This window comes from Ambystoma mexicanum, chromosome 8 (genome assembly GCF_040938575.1).
Source record: "Ambystoma mexicanum isolate Mex_15411 chromosome 8, UKY_AmexF1_1, whole genome shotgun sequence".
NCBI classification, from domain to species: domain Eukaryota; kingdom Metazoa; phylum Chordata; class Amphibia; order Caudata; family Ambystomatidae; genus Ambystoma; species Ambystoma mexicanum.
In genome coordinates this window covers 725,928,969-725,950,296 of record NC_090929.1, presented here as the reverse complement: position 1 = coordinate 725,950,296, position 21,328 = coordinate 725,928,969, and the positions used below count along the sequence as shown (strand labels likewise).

At 46.0% G+C, this 21,328-nt stretch overlaps 1 protein-coding gene across 4 annotated transcripts in view; it reads right to left on the bottom strand.

Annotated features, from left to right (window-relative positions):
• Positions 1-21,328, bottom strand: part of FAM149B1 (family with sequence similarity 149 member B1) — a 1,843,046-nt gene that overhangs the window by 1,698,228 nt on the left and 123,490 nt on the right. For all 4 annotated transcript variants that reach the window (XM_069610541.1, XM_069610540.1, XM_069610539.1 and 1 more), the window contains one exon: positions 17,316-17,429. In XM_069610541.1, the coding sequence (XP_069466642.1) occupies positions 17,316-17,419 (104 nt within the window). In that variant the 5' untranslated portion in view covers positions 17,420-17,429. The remainder of the gene's footprint in view (positions 1-17,315; positions 17,430-21,328) is intronic.

The following is a 21,328-nucleotide window of genomic DNA, read 5'->3' as shown; positions in this document are numbered from 1 at the left end:
CACCAGTTAGGCGCTCATTCGACTCTGCAGCTGGTCTCTCCCTGGGCTTTTAACAGTTCTGTAACAAACAAGGTTTTTGTTCTTCCGATTCACATGTTTCCATTTGCAACCATTGCTCAACAGTATGGTTTACTATCGATTCTCCCTCCGACTCACCGGCTGCAATGAACCGCTTGGCATTTTGTGTGTCTGGAGTCAAGGACGGTACCACGGTAGCAAGCGTCTCTCCCTGCCTTGGTTAGTGTAGGAGGGCTCCGTTCACCATTGACATATGTTACACCACACGCTAGTAGTTGTTCTTGGCTTTATGATTGCTTTCATGGAGGCTTCATGGGGCTGGGTAGAAGAGGGCAAGGGCACTTCCCGCCTTTCGGTTCCTGCCGCCTTTCTCCTCCACTTGAACTGCTGTCCTGGAATAGCTGCCTCCTTGTGCAGTTTGCCTTGCTCAAAGTGTGCTCTTGTGCGCCACCTTTTATCCCTGTGGGGAAGGGAAACGGCTGTCAGGTGTGTGTGGAATTGTCAATTGCCTGACTCTGCCGGACCCTTGTGTTGGGACAGGTCAGGTAAATGGCCCTGGTGTTAGTCCATTGTCTTTCGCGGAGTGAGACTGTGTTGGTGTCGGAAAACGGGGCAGGGGGGAGAACCTCTGAATATCCTAATAGGTAGTAGGATTGGGGAAAAGGTGTTATAAGGAAGGGAGTACTGCGTCTCACCCGTTAGTGTCCCACTTCCACTCCCCAAAGACACCCCCCCAATCCAGGTGATACTCTCGCACTGGTCCACCCCCAGGAACTGATCCAATAGTGATGGCTGTGTCCTGGCCACCTGGATGACAGCTCCCCGGGGACAAGCAGGTGAGACCCCTTCAGGTTTCTCACACAGCCCTCTAAGTTGCTGGACAGGTCTGACCCCTTCAAGAAGGAAAGCTACACGACAGGTGGGAAAGGGACTTGGGGAGGGAGCTGGGGGCGGAGGATTGGAGCCAGATCTGGGCCTGCATGGTCAGGAGCTCCAGATGCATCAAAAACAGGGAAGGGGCAGTAAAGGTGCGTTATAGGTGGTACATCACACCAGAAATCCTGCATAAGCGCAATTCTTCGCTGTGCTGGAGGGGCTGCTGCTCGGAGACAGGCTCACTTCTCCAGCTTCTGTGGTCTTGTGGGAAGTCAGCACAATTCTGGAAGGAGGTCCTGTCACAAAATAAGCAGATCACCGGGTTGGCAGTCCCATGGCACCCTGGAATAGTGTTGCTGGGTGACACAGGCGATTGGGCTTTTCCGCTGTTCGGCCCTATGACGGAGTGAATCACGCACCTTCTCACAGCAGCGAATATCACCATAGCATGTCACCGGAAAAACCCTGAGGGGCCCGCTATAACTATGTGTTGGGTGAAATTCTAGGACACCGTGGTGGCAGAACAAATTACAGCATTGCGCTTGGAGAAGCAGGGCAAGTTCCACAGCGTCTGGTCCCCCCTTTTCAAATATGCAGAGTGGTTCCCGTGGGGTGGTATGTAAGCCGCAGAGCCTCAGATGGTGTACAAAATACTGACCACAGATGTGAGGTGGTGGGGCCTGAGGGGCTGGTGGGCGGAAGGGGACCCAGGACTGGCAAGTGGCCTAAAGCTCCCTTCTATGCTAATCGTTGCATGCTCATTCGCTGTGCTCTGTCTCCGTGACAACTAGAAGGTCGCCAAGAGCAGTTCAGCAGCGATGTTATTATATGCTTATGTTTCATTATTGTGTCCCCACTTTATATATAGTTTCCTTAATAAAAAAAGAATATGTTGGAACAAAGAAAACAAAAAAAATGAATGACCCCTTTGACAACAGGTGCAGATACTCGAAGGAAAAACCACACTTATTATGCCAACCACCCCTGAGCAGCAGCGCTTGTGACGGAAAACAGGTTTCTCCCTTCTCTGCAGCATTTAGAAGAGATACTTCCTTCCACTGTCTTTCCCAAAGAGAAAACAATTTTGCTTAGGTGGAAATTTATTAGAAGTTTACCTGTCCCTTGGGAAGGCCTTCTAACCACTGGAAACCCACAAAAACAAATTCTGTGAAGGGGAATAGCCAGGATGCAAGTGAGGAACGGGGCAGTAGAAAAGCACTAGCTCATGCACCTGGAAACCAACTGAAAGGAATACAAGATAGTGGCAAGCCTTTTAAAGTCTTCCTTCCCCTGGTTTAAAATGGAATGCCAAATAACCAATCCATTAAAAAGTCTGCCTCGTTGAGCCCAGATGAGGGGTCTGCTCAACTGAAGGGGAGAAAAGCCCTCTTGAACCGCACAACAGTCTGCTCCAGTGAGGGGGGGAGGGGGCTGATCGCCAGCAGAGTGGTATGCTCCAGTGAAAAGAAGTGTGTCCCTGAACTCCAAAATCAGAGGGGGTGCTCCTGTGAGAAAGAGGTGAGCCCTTGCGGCCCCAAAAGAGGGGTGGGATCCAGTGATGGAGAGGAGATTCCCTTTAAAACTAAGACCCACCAGAGACCCCCTAACCCAAGAGAAAAGAGGGAAGAGCAGTAGTAAGGGCGGGAGGGACTATGGCCCCAAGAGGGGATGTGTATCAGAAGAGGACAACAATTGGAATATAGAAGAAGGGTGTGCTGCAGTGAAGGGAAAGTGAGCAGAGCACCATTTACATGGGTGAGTGAGCAGGGCGTGGAATGGTGAGCATGGCACCATATACCAGAGTACCAGTGCCCCATAGCCCCGGAAAAGGGGAAACAATAGAGAGCCAGGGAGCCCCAGTGAAGATGGGGTCTTTTGGGAAACTTTGCAAAAGGGATAAGTGCTAAATCACAGGAGAGGCCTTGTGGTCCCCAAGAAGTGATATAGACTGAATGAAAGAGCGACTTAGACAGGAGTCCTTCCTGTTTGGAACTTTCTCGAAGCTTTTTTATTTGCTGTCATTCATTTACAGTTGTGAGTTCAAGACTATGTTTCCCAAGATTCTTTATGTTACAGTCACCCTGAACCAATTTACCTTCAATAGTCTTGCAGTTTTACTTTTGTTTAATAAAACCCTTTAAGGTTATTCTGGTGTCAGCCGTTGTCACATGGCAGAGGAAATACACCGCGATTACTTTTGCACCCAGTTCCAACATCTTTTTTTAGATGTTCTTGGTGGAAACTACTTGGAAAAATTCCTTTACAAAGTCGGCCAGATCTTTATATTGTGTGCTTGACCTGGGTGTTATCATGAACTTCTATGGTGAAAGTGTCCAATTCTGATATAAGACCAGCAACAGTGGGTGAATGTTCTCCTTCCATTCTTTGACCTTGCTGAAGTGCTATACCTGGGATGTTTTCGCTGGTCCGTCTGTTATATTATGTGTCAAGTGAGATATCAATTCAGTGACTATGTAAGAACCATGCCAGTGGGCTAGCAGCTTGTTCTGAGTAGTAGACAGTAGCACCATCACCTTATCAACTTTTAAAAACAGTCAAGACTAAACATTTTTATATTAAGTCTACAAATGCCAACAATAAGTTACAAACACTTGGTCAAAAAAAGGTAACAAAGCGTAACATTTTCAAAGCTTAGGAACGCTAACATTGATGTAGAAACACTGTCCAAATGTTCACCAATGCAAACAATTATATCACATCACAAATGAAACCTAAACTCCCACTACACCATTACTTCACAAAACTCACTTCAACAGCAGCAGTGTTAGGAAAGATTTCGTAATTGTGGGTAATTTTCCTTCCATGTGGCAACCCCTAAACTTTTTGCTGTTTTTCACCTTGTTCTCGACTTTGCCAGAGAAGTGCAGCCTTCTGCCGCACTCCTCTGGGCTTTCGCTCCATTCTTACGGGGAAACTGACATGCCCTTAAGACAGTCAGTACCGGGAAACGCTGTTTTCCGTAGTTTCTTTTATCATGTTGCGGCTTTCGTGCAACATGACACAAGAGGGCACTGTAAGCTAAGTTACTGCTCTCTTGGGTCTCTAGCCTTCTACAGGCCCTAGATACTCATTTTGGATTGTAACTGATCGGTGCAAGTGAATCACGGACGGGAATGGTGGCAGCGATCGTTTGTGTTTTTAGCTCCTTTTGGCGTTTTAAGCGCGTTTCTCGCGCTTAGCCCAAAATGGTGGCCTGGCTCCCAAAATGGCCAGACCACGAGGCTCCTTTGTCCTGTCCGCTGACCGTCTTGCTCCCTTCACCTTCCCCAGGTCGAGCCGACCCGGGTCCTTCCTTATTTGGGCATGTACTTTCCCGCTTAACACGGATGCTTTCGCGGGCTTCTACAGGCCTTGTGTGTGCCTCCAGGATGCGGGCTGGGATGTCTGGTCCCAATACACATCCTGGGTGCCAGAGAGTCTAGGGTGGTGTGGATGCCTGGGACCACCGTGGTCCGTGATAGGTCCACGTATGGTGTGAGTGTTGATGAGCGGATCTCCCATTGGGTCCCCTCCGTTTTGGCGCGAAGGGAACCGTGGATTAGAGGGGGCTGGAAACGCCACTACCATGTCGATCTCCTGAGTTCTCACGAACGAAGGAATACAGGAGCCAAGTATCCTGCAACCACGAGGCTGAACCGAGGAATCGCTGGTGACCCGCTGAAGGACTGCTCCTCTGCACTGCTGTCGCCTTGTGAAACCCTTTTTACCTCTGATCGAACCAGAAGGCCTGTACTGGTACTTCGACCCTTGGAATAGCGGGAACAGCTATTCTCGGCATCTTCACCATCTCCTGCTTGTAAGCCTTCGGAAGTGTCTCTGGGCCATCCAGCAGACTGACCAGCCTACACAGGAGTCTTGCTCTGTAACCGCCACCAGGTTGTGTAGTATTTCGAGTCCTTGTCACTCTCACACGATTCGTACACTTGGCGTTCCCAGGTCTGAAGTGACTAGTGTACATTTGGCTCAGATACACACGGCCGCTCCGTTGCCCTGCTGTGGTAACAAACTGTGCGGGTTCACTTCGTTTGGGACATCTTTTACTCAACTCTGCTGCTGCAGAATCAACACGACGACGAGACGTCCCCTGCTCTCCTGAACCTGCCAGCGACTGAAACTGACGCAGAGAAGCCTGGGTCTGCTTGCATCGGGGACCGGTGAGTAGCATAGCTAGGAACTGGTCGCCCTCCTGCAGGAGCCCATAGCTTTTCCCCGCTGTGTCAAAACAGCATGCCTTTCCGTACTCGTGCTCTGCTTCTGCCCACAGTGGAGGCTGCGCTTGAGTCGCGGAACTCTGTTCTTCTTCATTTGTGCACTAAACTGAACTGCCTGATTTCCCTCGAAGAGACTCCCCTTTTTGCCCTTTGGCACCAGCGTGTGCAGGTACTTTTGAGCACAAGGCTCCACTCTTCGTAGGGCTCGGACTTCCTTTTAGTTAGGTGCCTCTGAAGGCGGACTGGGTCTAAGCATTATTTCGCACTGCCTGTTTTCCTTCCCTTTTAGGTGGACTACACATTTCGTGCATCTAACGCTTGAGACTTGTTTGTATTTGTATATATATTGTATTGGTATGGTATGTGTTGGTTTACTAGAGTTGTATTGTGATTTCTCGCTACGGTCATTGTTTTAAAGGCCTTGGAATAAATGTGTATATATTTTTAATATAACACCTGTTTGGAGTAGTTTGTAAGTGTCCTTGCTTTGTGTGCTCATTGCGGGCTTTCAGTCACCCTCACCCCTCTTGAGACCTAGTCTTGACCGCCGCGATCGCTACCCTGATTGGTCTGGCTTGTCCAGAGGTTACCCTGTTCCAAGAAACTAGGCTGGCCTTCTGAACCTCTGCCCCTCCAGGACAGAGTTCAGAAATCCGTCTTAACAAGCAGCATATATGTGAAAGTTAAAGTTAAGGTTGGCAAGTAGTGGTGTAATGGAAGTTAATGTTTCATTTGCACTGTACTTCCGGGCAGAGGTGGAGGACATTATCGGGAACTAAAATGGATCCAGCTATATCAGGTTTCAACAGACACAAAGATCTAGGGGCATGGTAGAGTTCAAATACATGAACCCTGTGAAGCCATTTAACACACATGGTTAACACGTCAATCACTTTTTCACTGTAACATGGACATCTATGCTATGTAAAGAGCTCTATGCAGCTGTAGTTCTTGCAACTCTAAGCAAAATGAATACAGCTGAATGAGATATGCCACTATTTTAGCTATAAACATTAAGTGACAAGCTACGAGCAAGGACAGTAATGTGATGAATAGGTGTTTGCACTGTTAAATGCATTTCTGCCATAACTGAGTATTTTTGGTGTACTTTCAAAGTTGGCAGGGGGAACTGCTGGTAGAGGTTTTAGATTAGTCTAAATGCAAGCAGGAAGGCAAGTCTCTGTGGAGGCCAATAAGGGCATCAATCTTTCATAACAGCCATGAGCAGGTAACCAAAACAAGCACAGAATTGTGTGAGTAGTGTCAGGGGGAAGGGGTGGCAGTGCCAGCTGTAAGGAAAGCATGGTATCAAAGTAAGAGACACAAGTGATCACAGTTCAAGGGTGTTTATTGAACTTTTATCAGGGGTATGAAAAACGCCTAACCCTAAATCTATGATGGGAGCAAGCTATGACCATCAAATAATAATAATACAGTCCTAGTGGAGTCTAATCAAATAAAAAAAAGGCCTATACAACAAAAGAAACTATTGCCAATCCTTACCGCTATGCTACTAAATAGTGTGGGAAAATGTTGACAAAAATAAAGAAGTGTTCACAAAATGATAGGTCGGAATGTTTAGGCCGGGGTCTCCCTTTTTTAGCACGGGACAAGGCAGGACACTTGAGCACAGCACATTTCCGGGCCTCTCTGGCACGAAGTCACAGGTCCTTTCACCAACATCAGGGCCTTCTGTACCAAAGTCTCTTTAGTGCAAAGTCTCTTGCCTGAGCAGACCTGATGTACCATAAACAAAGAAAAGTTCCTTTCTCAATATTCACATAGGCCGATTTACTCTTCACCTTGGATCCCACTCAGTTGGGCTCCGATCCTTCTCTCACCATTAGCCTCCCTCAGGCGGGTTCAGACCAACTTCAATTTGTAAACATTCGTCAGATAGGCTCACATTTGCCACAACAATCTTCTCGGGTGTTTTTCACCCAGGATCCCCCTCTTCTGGGCTCAGACCAATTTCACTTTACAGACAATAGAAGACTTTCGAATGTGCACAGGATTCAACGTAACCTACTGCAGGACCACTTTAATTTCACAGTTCAATAATTCCACCCTGCTCAGGAGGGGGGCACCAACGAGAGACCTTCGACTGAGCACCCACATGGCGCCAGACCACTCTGTATCTGGTACCTATTTTGGTTTCACAAAGGACACTTGCATACCAGTTCTCTCTCTTCATACAATGTTTCCACTTTATACCATGAGCATAACACAGTCCGGTCTGCTATCAGTTTCTCCAACTCACCGGCTGTGCTGTACTCGTTGGCTTTTCTTTGACATTAGAGTGAAGGACGGTACCAGAGTGGCAATCGCTTCTCCCTACCGACTATCAGTGCGGGGGGGCCCTTGTACCGTTGACACATGCTACACCATTCGTCAGTTGCAATTCCCAGTCTCATGTTTATTTTCCTTGAGGCTTTTTCAAAATCGCGGTTGTGGGTTGAAAAGGGCAAGGTGAATTCCCTCCTTGTCGTCCTTTCAGATCTCACCCCCTATCTCCTCGGTTTAAATAAACTGCCATCTCAGGATAGCTGCTTCCTCGTGCTTTTGGCCTTGCAGAGTGTGCTTTCGTTACCGCCTTTTATCCATGTGGGGAAGTGTGATGGAAGTCAGGTGTGTGTAATTATCAGCAATTGCCTGACTATGCCTGACCCTTGTGTTGGGATATGTCAGGTATACGGCTCTTGTGCTAGTCCGTTGTTGCTCATGATGAACTGCCTGTGAGAAAGCGTTGGTGTTCCTAAAGTGCAAAAGGGGGTGGGAAAATTTAGTTTCCATGTATCCTACCTGGTAGGATGGGGAAAGGGTGTTATGAGGCAGGGGAGACATGCGTCTCACCCTTCGTTGTCCCACTTCCACTCCCCAAAGACCTCCCATCCAGGTAATCCTCCCGCACTGACCCACCTCCAGAAACTGATTCCAATAGCGATGGCCGTGGCCTGGCCACATGGATGACAATCCCCGGGGACTAGCGGTGAGACACCTTTAGGTTTCTCACACAGCTTTCTATTGGTTTTACAACAATCCCAGTTTCCCAGAATTTAAATCTCTGGATGCATTGGCATCCAGGACAACAGTAACCCCCTGTTGCTGGTCTTTGGATTCATTGGTAATTGGGACTTGTCATAAAGAAGCATCTTGGAAAGAATGTATGCACAATAATGAGTAAATATTATGTGTGCAAACGGAGCGCTGATTTCTTACAAAAAACCAGAGAGGGAGGGAGGGAGGTAGGTAGGTATACACACACACACAACCAGAGAGGTAGGTAGGCACACACAGACAGACTGCCCCCCTGCCCTGCTGTACTGAAGGGGACACCGAGACAGACCCCTCCCGTACCAACCCCTCCGACCTGCAAGTGCTATGATGTCAAGTACAAATAGTTGAAAGGAGTATCTGATGGTGGCGTTGGCAGTGTGGGGAGTTGCTGGACAATCGCAATCCGACATGTGTGCCTGGCCTGCTGTGAGAGGTCGGGTTGATCCTGTCGCTACCCAAAATGTCTCAATTGAGGGTGGATAAGGAGTGCCCCCTCCGATCCCTCCAAACCCACTATTCCCCCAGAGAAATGGTACTGCTGGTGTAAGAGTCACATTGGGAGACCTTGCTGGAAAGGATCACATCTCCCAGAGGACTATTATGAGCACCCATGCTCCAAGGACTGGAGTGAGGCAGCAACCCCGGAACAAGGAGCATCATCTGCAAACCTGATGGGTTCCCAAAACCTGTCAGACCTTTACCTGAGAAGTATTGGGCAAGGGGAGGATTTCAGGTGGTGCATCCCAGTGCTCCATACAGGGCCCAATCCCTTGCTGATAGAATAATCCACTGAGCTGCATGCCTTGAAGAAAAGTAATCTAAGACAGTGCAGCATGCAGGGGGTAACTTTGAAGGGTTTCTGATCCTCATTAACAATGCATGGAAGCGGCAGATCAGTAACCAATAACAAAGCATCCTTAATAACAGAAACAGTCAGCTGTCTCTTTGCCTTTGTTTCCTGGCAGCCATTTCCCCATGCCTTCCTGACTGTAGTGCAGAGGCATCCTGCAGGCAGACCACTTGAAAAGCAGTCTTGGGGGCTGGCTGATGCTCAGTGAGTAGTTTCACATTTATTTCAATCATTTTTTGGCCTGTGTTAAGTGGCCTTGTGGAGGGATGAAAATGTTTTTTGCAATTGTTTTTTTCTGCCTATCTTGTGGTTTTCTGTGGGGTTTATTTTGTGTGTTTGTTGACTCCCACCACATTTTCTAAACTGGTCTGCATCTAGGGTATGCAGCCTCTGTGGTGTAGTTCTTGGTCCGTTTCTGGCTTTTTTAGTCTCCCCATCAGAACAACAAGAGGTGGCAAGGGAAAAAGTGCCCTCTCCTAACTGACCCTCAGATAGGTTCATAAACCTTTAACCACAAACAGAATGAAGTTAGGGGGTGAAAGCACTCAATTCAAGTGAGACAGTCACTGGAGATATTTAGAGAAGCATCTTACCTTAAGAAAGGCTCATAAGGCAATGTGAATAATACCATTAAAAATGTTGTATTAATCTCAACAACAAAATTAAAAACTGCAATCAAATTGCACGAACATACAGATAATGAAACGGAACCTAATTCTCTAAAACCACCACCAAATAGTAATAAGCTGTTAAAAAAATAATCAGCCCTAAAACACAGTGTGACAATAAGACAGACAGCGTAGCATATATTATGGGCTACTATTGACCAGCCCTATAATTTTGGTACAGAAAAAAAGTTTCTTGTGCTGTGCAAATAGCAAGAATCAACCACATCCAACACTCCACTCATCATACAAATCATGAATCACTCATACCCATACTCTCATCAAATACATCCAACATGTTTCTTTCCAGATTGATGTGTGTAAATATTATATGGAAATTCATAAGGGACTGTGTGCCCACTGAGTATACTGGTACAAAGATTGATCAGATACAATAAACATGTGCCAATAGATACAAAATAACTTTCGACGTCAATCTAGAATAAGTGCAGTATTAAGCCTCGTGACACGCAAGTTAAGAAGGGGTAGAGGGCGGGCCATCAATTGTGCTCTCAGGCGCACAGTGGCGTCACCAAATACATTTTAGGTGTCTGTTTCCATAGGTCCCGAAGTCACGTCATGGATGTTGGAAAGGATTAAGTGTTGTCTACTTTTCCTTGTTCCCGAGTCAATGAAGGCGGTCCTTAATCTGGCCTGATCGCAGGAAATATCCCGATTGTGGATCTCAAGTAATAGTTTGCAAGATAGATCTTAGTTCGTTGCCCCGTGTTTTCACCTCCGAGAAAAGGGCTTCGGATGGACGGGAAATAGACACTCTCAGTGGCGTGCGCGGGGCGTGGTGAGCTCCTTTGGTTTAAGGTGCTTCACCGATGGAGCAACTAGTGATGTTGCGGGGCTCTCCGTGAGTAGTACGATCCGTATGCGTAGCTCAGTCTCGGGAGCTCTCTCCACCCTACCCCTTGCAATTGGCTGAAACAGTCCGGTGTCTCTTTGCCCATTTGATTCTCATTGGTCCATGCCACACCTGAGTCCATTTACCAGGGCAGTCCCTTTGGCTAAGGGCCCAGGGCAAAGAGCAGCTCCTGAAGAAGCAGCTCCAGGCTGTGTATGCCCATGTTTGCCTGAGAATGCCTGCAGCCATCAACCAGCAGCGAATGATGAGGTAAATGTGGTGTAGTTAGAGTGTACAGCCATTACTGTACTCCATTAACTACCCCACCCGTCCCATTACCCAATATCCTACTCCCCAAGCACTCCGCCTAATTGTTGCTCATCAGCCATAGTCAGCGTTTACCCAACTTGTATAAGGTAGCCTTCTGATTCTAACCTCAATGTGCAAGATAACCACACTTTGCATCAAGCCAATTGGGTTAGTCTGCCACAGTTTACATTTTGGGCAGTTATGAATGGGGTAGAATTTTGAAGATTAGCCTGTGCCACATCTAAAACAGAATTGCTAATATTAGCTTGCGTTACATACAGAGAGAACTGTGAGGATTAGCTTGAATCACATCCAGACAGAATTGTGAAGATTAGCATGCATCACTTCTAGATGGATTTGTGGATATCAGCATGTGCCCCATCTAGATAGTGATGCCATTAACAAAGCCTACTATGAGAAAGAACTCACTCCTCTGCGTATATATCTCTCAAACTCTGAACTAAACACAACCTTACCTTTAAAGCACAACAAACGCGCACACACTTCACTACACAGCAACAACAAAACAAACCGCACAAAGCCCTGCACAACTACACATGAAGGCAACCAACCGTAAAACACGCCCAAGGTCAGAAAACAGTGTAAACCGAACTGAAGCTTTTTAACAGCACATCTGTCATGCGCCCGGGCGGCTGGCGCCTGTGGAGTACCTGGAGGACCCGCCTCCATTAGCTAGCCAACACGCTATTTGCTGTGTTCCTTTCAACAGTTTAGTTGTTCGCAACATGGTCGCAGCTGGGAGATACATAGCCATTCCTCTCCCAGCTGGCCGGCGTGTTGCAACCCAGTGTTTGGTTTCCTCTTTGGGTGAAAACGCAAGTATTCCCTTGGCAGTTCAGTTCACCCGCTTGCTTCCTCCACCCCCTCTTCTCCCTTTGAGGCAACTGATTCTATTGCTTCCCAAAGCAGGTCCGTTCTCGGCCTGTAGCCTTTTTCTCTCTCAGTCTGCTTTCAGATTTTGCCCGCATTTCCTCTCGGCTCTCCTGTGACAGGCTTCCCTGCTCGCGGTGCTCCTCTTTGTTCTCTTGCTTTCTCGCGCTGGGCTTTCCCTGCTCGAGTCCCTCTCTCTTTACCCCTCTCCCATTTCTTGCGAGTATTTAATTCCTGAAACCTCGCACTTGATTCAGTCTCTCTGGCTTTCCCCAGATTTCTCTTCTCAGCATTTCTATATCAAAGCTGTCCCTTTGGTACAGTTACTTCCTGTCCTTGAGGTTTCTGAAGATACTCTTTCCAGCTGCACTTCAGGGGTTATTCTGTGCTGCCTATACCGCAGTCATTCCTGGACCCTACTTACCAACTGGAACCTCCATTGGCCGGATTTCAAGACACCTTTATATTTGGATTGCTTCCTGGTGTGCTTCACTTCACAAGACCAGGGTTTTTTTTGTACCATAATAGGCTTTTTCCGCTTATTTATGGCTATCCCAGAAGCAAGGACACTGGCCTGCTCATTCTATAGCGGTCACTGCGGCTTCCTCTCGTGGTAGGCCATATCTACACAAAAAGAAAGAATACAGCAGCAAAAGAAAAAATGGTAGCGTCGTCAAGCTCCAGCTCCTTATTCTGGCTGGAGAACAATAATCAGTTACAAAGTAGACTCACTCGGCCCAAGTAGGACCACGGACAAGTTTAGCCTGACATTTAATTACAATGGCAACCTGGACAAACAACTGGGGAAGAAAAGTTGAATGACTGCAAAAGCAAGTTTGTCAAGTGAGAGTCGAATTGTCTGATTTGAGCTACTTGTTGTGGAAGAAACCAGATGAAAGGTTTCCCACATTTATCCTTTGTGCTCCCGTTACATAAAATGAACTGGTCATTTTTTTGGAACTGTACAAGAAAGCTGAAGGATAAGGAGAACATTCCTTTCATTTTGATTTTTTGGGAAACTTGAGGGACACGCTATTTTTGTTTGAACTGTACCTAAGACAAGAACCTGAGCGTTCGAGAGACTTTCTCGAGAGGTACATTTGGGGAGGGGGTCACTCCCCAACCAGCAAAAGCCAAGAAAGGGGAAGAAGAAGCACTTCTATAGGCCAAGTATGTCTTTCTGCTATTCAGCGGTAGGGCCAGTTAGAGAAGGATAGGTTTGGACAGAGGGCTAGTTGTGTTTGTATGACAGCCTGGCAAGCACTGTTTGTTATTTTGTAGACTAGGGAACCTCCACCATAGTGATAGGGCTAAGTAAGGATTTACTTTAAGTTTAATAAAACAAAGACTTGAACCAAAAGGCCCAGTTGTCCACCTCCCAGGTCTGACTTACCACAGCACTTTATTCAATATTATTTTCAAGCATAGAATGTTTTGGGGAAGAGAAAAGGGACTTATGAGAGTAGGTTTCCCACTTTATTATTTGAATATACATTGGCATTGGTATCTAACATTTACCCTAGATACCATAAGGCATTTATCCAACCTCTTCCTGAAAATGTTGTTAACCGACATGTCAAGTAGTATCATTGCTTGACCCTGGCCAGAGAAGGTAGGGCAGTGATGGGCACTGGATTGCCTTCAAGGAAAAAGTAAGAAGATACATAAGTATGTGCATTTGTGGCTATAGCCAATGTGCACAGGGGCCATAGAAGGAGGTTTCAAAGTTCAGAGCAGGTTGTAGATGATGTGAGTAATATAGTTAATTACTTTATCAGGGTACGTGACAGTGCATTGTGGGGAGCTAGAAAGGTTATTTTAATAGTAGAGTTCTTTCAAACTAAGCAAATTGATCAGAATTGGCTTGCTTTAAGCAGAAATGTGCAAGAGTCAGATTTTAAGAAGGTGAAAGTAGTTCCATGTCACTGCAAAAGTGATAAAAGAAGGGCGTCAACTGTTAGTGTAGACGCAAGGTTCTTGGCTGAAGGCGAGGGTTATGTCAGGATAAAAGCAACTTGAATAGGTAGTGTTGCAGTTGCTGTGGATGAAGAAAAATACATTTTGTTTTTCACAGAGTTTAGTATGGATGTAACAGGTGCATATGAAGCAATGTGGGATAGTAGCTCTGAGGTAAGGGGTGAAGGGAAAGATGTGTCCATCCGAAATAGATACTTATACCCAACTGAGTAACTCTTACTCCAGGGTCATTTAATGTGCACGTTTTGCTGTACCGGTACCCTTTATAAACCAGTATGTGATTCAGCTGCTGAAGTGAATGGAGTCGTTCAATGGCACAGTAGATGGTAACTACTGCAAATAGGACATATTCTTCTAGTAGGAACCAGGATGTGTTACTGGATCCCAACAAACCACCTCTTACTACTCAGGATGGGAAAAAGCAAGTAAGACCAAAGGTGGGTCAGCTAGCTTAATCACCTAATTTGTGTCTGGAGGAGAATTCAGTAGTCAAGGATTTCGAATTCCATAGAGGTTTAAATGCAGTACTACTGAAAAACGGCCACTTCCCAGGGGGCTACCAACATCCTTGGCTCATTTAAAAAGGCAAAGGATAACAAAGCAAGTTGTGGGAGTGGGGAATCCTTCAGGCGCACAGCTTTCAATTATTTTACGCGACAAGCCCAGTAACCTGGCCTTCTCATGAAGGGGTAAGGGGAGAGTGGTAGTGAAAGGAGGATAGTGGTAGTTGGGAGGAGCAGATCGGTAGTGGGAAGAGAGTGGTAGTGGGAAGAAGTGGGATGAGAAGTGAAGTGGTATGGGGGACTGCAGTGCATGTGCGGAAATGAGCTAAATAACATGGCGCCGGTGCGCAGCCATTTTGGACATTCACTTCCATTACCTCAATGAAAGCCGGTTTTCGTGGGCTCAGTAAGCAAGCGTGACCTTTGCAACGGGTGCAAGGTCACATAATTATGTCAGATGAGATAACTGTGGAGGATAGTTTTATTGTCCGCTGAAGGACGAGCCAAAAAGGGAGTCGGTTTTTGCAGGTGCAGTGATGAGGGGTGCTGGGAACAGAGGCCAGGGAGAGAAGCTGGGGTTTTCCACTCTTTGCTCCCAATGCTTACTGCCTGCCCTTCGGCCGAAGGCAGTCTGGTAACCATGAAGGGGCGGGGATCTCCCCATAAAGAGAAGATGTATTGCTCATGGAAAACAGAGCGTTGGACCCCGGGTGATGCAGTCTTGCTGAGAGGGAGGACGCTCCGCTCCAGACCCCGTTTGCACGAGTAATCTCTCTGCCTACCTGCTCTGGGACTAAGCAGTGTTGTGGTGGCCAAGATGAAGGTGTCTTCTGCAACCATACTAACTGTGATGCTCTTTTTCTATGTTTATGTATAATTGACTATTTGTTATATTTTAGTTGTGTGTATGTATATTGGGTTTGAATAAAGGGCCTGTAGGAAGAAATGTATTTTCTTTTAACTATTGCTCTAAGTGTGATTCATTGACTCCTTGAGTCCAAGAACTCTTTTTTTGGGGTCTGTGTAATAGGGTGCGGGAGTCTGAGACCCTTCTGCATGGCCAAAAATGCAAAACAGGGACAGAACATCAAAAGGTTGAGGTGAGTGGTAGGAGTGAAACCTGAACAGAGGATTGGAGGGAGGAGTAAGCCTGAGGGGAAAGGTAGTAAGTGTAGAGAAGAGGTGAGTAGGTGTGACTGGAGTAGTCTGAATACCACAGAGCAAGTGCAAGGCACAATCTAAACTGTCATCAAAAAACACTAACCTTTGGTTGCAGTAGGGAAAGCTAGCAAGTCCCTAAAGAGGTTTAGATAGCCTGCATTTACGAAGCCATCATTGGCAGAGGCTAGCAATGAGATACGGTTTAGTATCACTAACCAGAGGTTACGAATGCCCAGGATAGGGAGGAAATCCCACAGGAGATCAGAGACCGGCCTTAGGTTCCACAACATTTCAATAAAAACCCTCTTGAAACTTCTTGGAGACTCCACCGGGTTATTAAACTTAACTGTGTGAGTGGGCAGCGCCTACAATGATACCTTAAGGAAATTCCGAACAAACACAAACTCCCTTAGCACTTAAGTGGTTAAAGCCTTCTGTTACATTTAGCAAAGTGGCACAAAGGTTTCACATTACAGAAAATCTAAATGATCTGGAGCTAGCAAGTGAGGATTAATTGTGTTTCAGAGCAAGGGGCATAGCGACTACGATCTACTATGTTTTGACCACGACGACGAAAAGCAAGGTACATTTGGGTGGGTTGTTGGGATGGAAATTAGTATATTCCACCCCCCCTAGACGCTTTCAGGTGAGGCGAACAACATATAATGTGATGTAGTGTATAAGGGGGAGTAAACAGCACTATTAACCACCATGTAGAAGCACTATAGCACCAACAGTAGATGCGCGGCATTAGAAAATACATAGTACATGACTCCATTTTGTATTATGCCCAAAAAGCATAGGCTTGCATGATTGCGCTGTCTGCGAACCCAGTTCACCAGGCCCAATCTCATCAAAATAGTATGAATCTGCAAAGCCTCATTCCCACGGAAGTTCACTTCCCCCTCGTCCCTCCGGTGTTGCGACTATTTAGTATCTTGTACAGGAATGCGCACTGCAAGAGCGTGAGACAACGCCAGGCTCTGCGCTGAGTTTATTCATCACCACTAAACTGCCAGTAGGCCTCTAACCCCCCACGCAGCTAGTCCGAAGCCAGCCCCACACCCCTGACCCGACCCCCACACCTTTGCTTTCCCTGATAAGAAAGCGACCCCATTGTCCCAACACAAATCAAGTGTCTGCAGAAAATCTAAGTAGGCACAGCTGTATTTCTTCAAGCGTAAAAAAAAAATCTCTTGTAACACGAGGTGCACACAGGGATAAATTAAAGATCAAAACCCTGGGTGGATACCTTGAGTGCGGGAACTGCGGTATCAACGAAGACCTGAATGCGTGGGTCAGCGTGGCTGTATTTTATCCTAACTTCCACCTGGCACCATTTCCTGCGCGCCCAGGTGCATGCCACAGTGATGGAATTCAGATGATACAATGTATTCTACGAGAAAAGTGACCTTCACCAAAGACTGCGATGAGCCCAACTGACCCACCTGGATCCTAATCAACGACAGCAGAACTAACCAATTGTAGCCTGGCATCCCCTATGGAGCAGGCCCATCCATAATGCCTAACCAATCAATAGTATTAGTTTGTACTGTATATGATGCCGCCACAAAGACTTTTAAGCTTCTGCTTTGCTTTAGACTAACCAGAGCGCTCTCGAACAGCAGAGTCCTTTGCTGGTATTTTGTATACTGTACAATTAAAGCTTTGTTATCCAAGCAACGCCATCTCCTAGCCTATTTCCCGAGAGGGTTGTTTTTATTATGGAGTGTGCGTACAAAAGGGACTTGCCTTCAAAGTAAAGGTCAATGTAGAGGACCGGTGTATAATTTTCATGGGCAAATTCATCAGAAAGAAAAACACTCCCATCAAAAGCCATTGTTCTACTTTACCTCCTTTGAGGTGAAAAGAAAATAATGTACGTTTAAAAAACTTCAAGCAGAAAATGCGATGGGTCATTACCATATTTCCAGTGAGCCTGGTTCAGAAGGATGGTTACGGGTGGTTGTACATGTAGCCTCTTCTAAATCCTCAGGCAGTGGGTGGTGTTTTGAGGCATCTTTCATAAGAGTTTGGCTGTCAAACAAAATGTGTTTGATTAGAACAAAACATCTAAACGTAACAATGTGTCTTTCCTGATTTAACTCATACTGCATGTTTTCCTTACAAGTTACCTTACCACTTACAGCAGGGTGTCCATTAAGAACATTCGAGCATTACAAATGTAGTCGTCATAGCATTATTCTCTACAAAATCAACTTGACAAACCCTAATATTGATGCAGAAATTTAACAGACTCTCCGATTTTCTTATGCTTTGCCGACTATGTTACAAGGAGACTAAGAGACAGATATTTTATGCAGACCACTTTAATGAAGTACAGCCAACAAAATGCCATGTTGAGTATAACAATTTCTCAATGAATTCACGCTTAAAAGAGATCTGGTACTTGCACGTCATGCAACTTTTTTTGTAGTGCCTGCGGGAAGGACTGAGCTGTACCTAAACATTTTATTTGCTCATTCAGGAATCCTTAAATGATAATACTTTGTATAGAGTGCTTCATGTTGGAGTCCACGCCTCTAAATTCGGTTATATGCGTAATTACCCAATTTAAAAGTGCATCGGAAGGGTGATGACTGACTTGGAAGGAAGCGAGTCCGTGATGTGAAAAAAATCTTACAATGAAAATCAAATGCATTTGTTCCATATGTAATACATTTGGAACAAGCTGCTCCAGATTCAAGTTACATAAACCGGTTTACGACGACAAGCGGCTGCCGATGTTAAATCAGACTGCCAAACCAATTTTTATGAAAATAAAATAAGAAGTGATGAAGGGGTTCCCTACCACCTGCTCAGATTCTGATCAATTGTATAAGGTGAATTGTATATTATCTATGGATTAACCTATTGTGTTATTATAGGAACAATACATTTATGTTTCATTTTTTGTTTGTTCTTAATTATTGAATAAGCCTATCATTGAATGACTGTTTTTGTCAGCATTCATGCAGTATACAAAGATATTAAAGACTAAAGTTAGAATTCATATCCACAATAAACTATGTGATTTATACAATTCCTGTTGGGAACACTCTGTTGTGCTACATATTGTCGTTCTCTAGTTCCCATCGGTGAACAAGAACTATAAAATCAAATGGGTCTGGCTTTGTAAATCTAATTGGTAAGCTTTGTTCAAAACGCACCCAAAAGGAGAAAATAGCTATTGGGAAAGCAATTCCATATAGCGGTTTTTAGCGAAATGTGTTTGTGCGTCACCTATGTAGATGTGTGTACCGTTTTGTTAATTCTTTGCATGCAAAGGACATTGGCATGTGCTGGTGGTTTCTGCGGAAAAGGGACATGGGTAAAATGGGCATCGAATCAGCACCTCATTGAGATGTTGAAGAACTTGGCAGTACAGATCAGCAGGACTACTGTATTAATGGAACCAGACCATCTATTTTCAAAAGGCTGTTAGACGTTCATGTGTGTTTTAAGGGTCTAGTAGCAGAACTCAGCAACCTTGTTGAGGTTCAGTAATGGGCGAATGCAGACATTCTAATCAGCAGCCCTATATAGTACTGTCATTTTATTTGTTGGAGGCTTTAGCAGAGAGGGCAAGGAGTGGTTTGGGTATTGAGTCTGAAAATCTAAAAAGATTTCCGAGCAAGTGGGATGCGCATGGAACTGTATACATTGCACTTGTAAAGCCTCACGTGACTCACATTGCCCAGTCATACACGTTTTTAAAAAGAACCAAGATGAAATGATTGGTCAAACTTGCACAAACATAGTGGAAAATAGTCCATGTATTGTTGCAATCCAGAAAGGTACTAGTCCTGTTTCACTTGATGTAATGTAGTCCTGCAGGCCTCTAATTGGTTGTGTGAGTGGGTTTTTGGATGGATGGTGACCGAAAGTGGGTGGATGGATGGATGGTGACCGAAAGTGGATGGATGGATGGATGGATGGATGGATGGATGGCCTAGAATTGATGGGTTAGTACATGGATGAGTGAGTGTTCGGTGAGCGGTGGATGGATGGAATCAGTAGATTGTGTGTATATGAGAGTGGAAAGTCGGACATGTATTTAGAGGATTGCCTAAATATACAGGCATGTGACAGATGATGGGTGAATGAGTAGATGTGCAGTTGACTGGGTGATGGCAAGTGAGTAACATTCATGGTCTATAAACCAGCCTCATCCGATCAGTATAAGAACAAAGAAGAATTGCAGTGCCCAGTACTCTTGGCGCCACCTAAGATACAATTTTAGATAGCGTGGTTGCAACGGTAACACTGAGGTACACTGCAAATACAACTAGAATTTCAAATTTAAAAACGTTGTGGGTTATGGTTTTGAAATTGAGGGAAGCTGGAAGCCATTTAGCTCCTGCGTGTAGCCTGATTAGCTTGTAACCAACAGCTACAAGGAGATACTTTTGGCTACCCAGGCCAGCTGGTGCCAAACATACATAAGTAAATTTAACTCAATTTGCAGAAGGCAATGTACTATCCCTGTGCGACGCCTTATCAGAACACTTCCACAAGTGCTATCGATAGACACTCCGCATCATTACTAAATTAGAAAGAATGCCGCCGCCCTTCACCCATCCAATACTACTACTGTTACAAACCTTCACCTCTTTCTGTCCAATCCCAAACCAGGAGTTCCTCTCGCTCCTAGCACAAAGCCGCCCATCAGGCTCCCCCCCCCCCCCCCCCCGAGGACCCATTCCCACCCATCCTCTAAAACATCCTAGTCTTAACTTGTGCAGGGCAGGCAGTATCGCACATTCAATCCTCAACCACTCCCTAACATCGGGAACCTTCCCTGAAGCCTTAAAAACCTCCTACATCAAACCCCTCCTCAAAAAAACTACACTCGACTCGCTCCTCCTCCAGAATTACCGGCCCATATTCAACACCCGCTCCCTGGCCAAACTCATGGACTACAAAGCATACAAGCAGCTCAGTTACTTCACTGAAGCCAACAACCTCCTGGATCCTTCCCAATCTGGGTTCAGACCGCTCAGAGGAATGGTGTCCTCTCTAGTGTCCATCTGTGACAACCAAAAAAGAACAGCAGATGCAGAAGGCTGCGCTGTACTCCTTCTCCTTGACCTCTCTGCCACCTTCAACACCATCGAGCACAGCATCCTCCAAGCCAGACTACACTCTTTGGGAATCAAGGACACTGCCCCACTCTTGGATCTCCTCTTTCATCTATTATAGCTCACAAATCATGCTCCTCCACCCTTTCACATCTACCCCACGACCAGTACCAAAAGGGGTCCCACAAGGAGCACCCCTATCTCCCCTCCTTTTCAACATCTATCTGAACCCACTCCCTGCACTCATCCGCTCTCACAATCTCACATGCTACAACTATGCAGACGACACCCAGATCATCCTTACAATCCCAAAATCGCCAGGTTCCAACCGTCCAGACCGATCATCATGCCTGTCGGATATGGACTACTGGATGATGACCAACCAACTCATCCTCAATCCTGGGAAAATGGAAATCCTAGTCTGCGGGGAAAACAGCACTCCTTCCCCTACCTATTCCCTGGCCTCAATCCCTAGGCCCCCCACCGGGACCCGCCACCTCAGTGAAAAACCTTGGATGCACACTGGACACAGATGTATCCCTCTACCAACACAACTCCGTATCCAGAACCTGTTTCTTCCAGCTATGGATTCTCAGGCGCATCTTCCTAAACCTCACCATCATCTCCATCATCCTCTCCTGCTTAGACTATGCAAACTGTCTTTACCTAGGCACACCAGCGTTTCAGCTAAGGAAACTGCAAAGAAGCCAAAACACTGTGGCCCGCCTGCTCATTAGCCTACCTCCCCAGAGAACAAATCAGCCCTACACTAAGAGTCCTCCATTGGCTCCCTACTGGTTGATGCACTACCTTTAACGCCATCTGCATCACTCACGGGGCAATCCACACCACCAG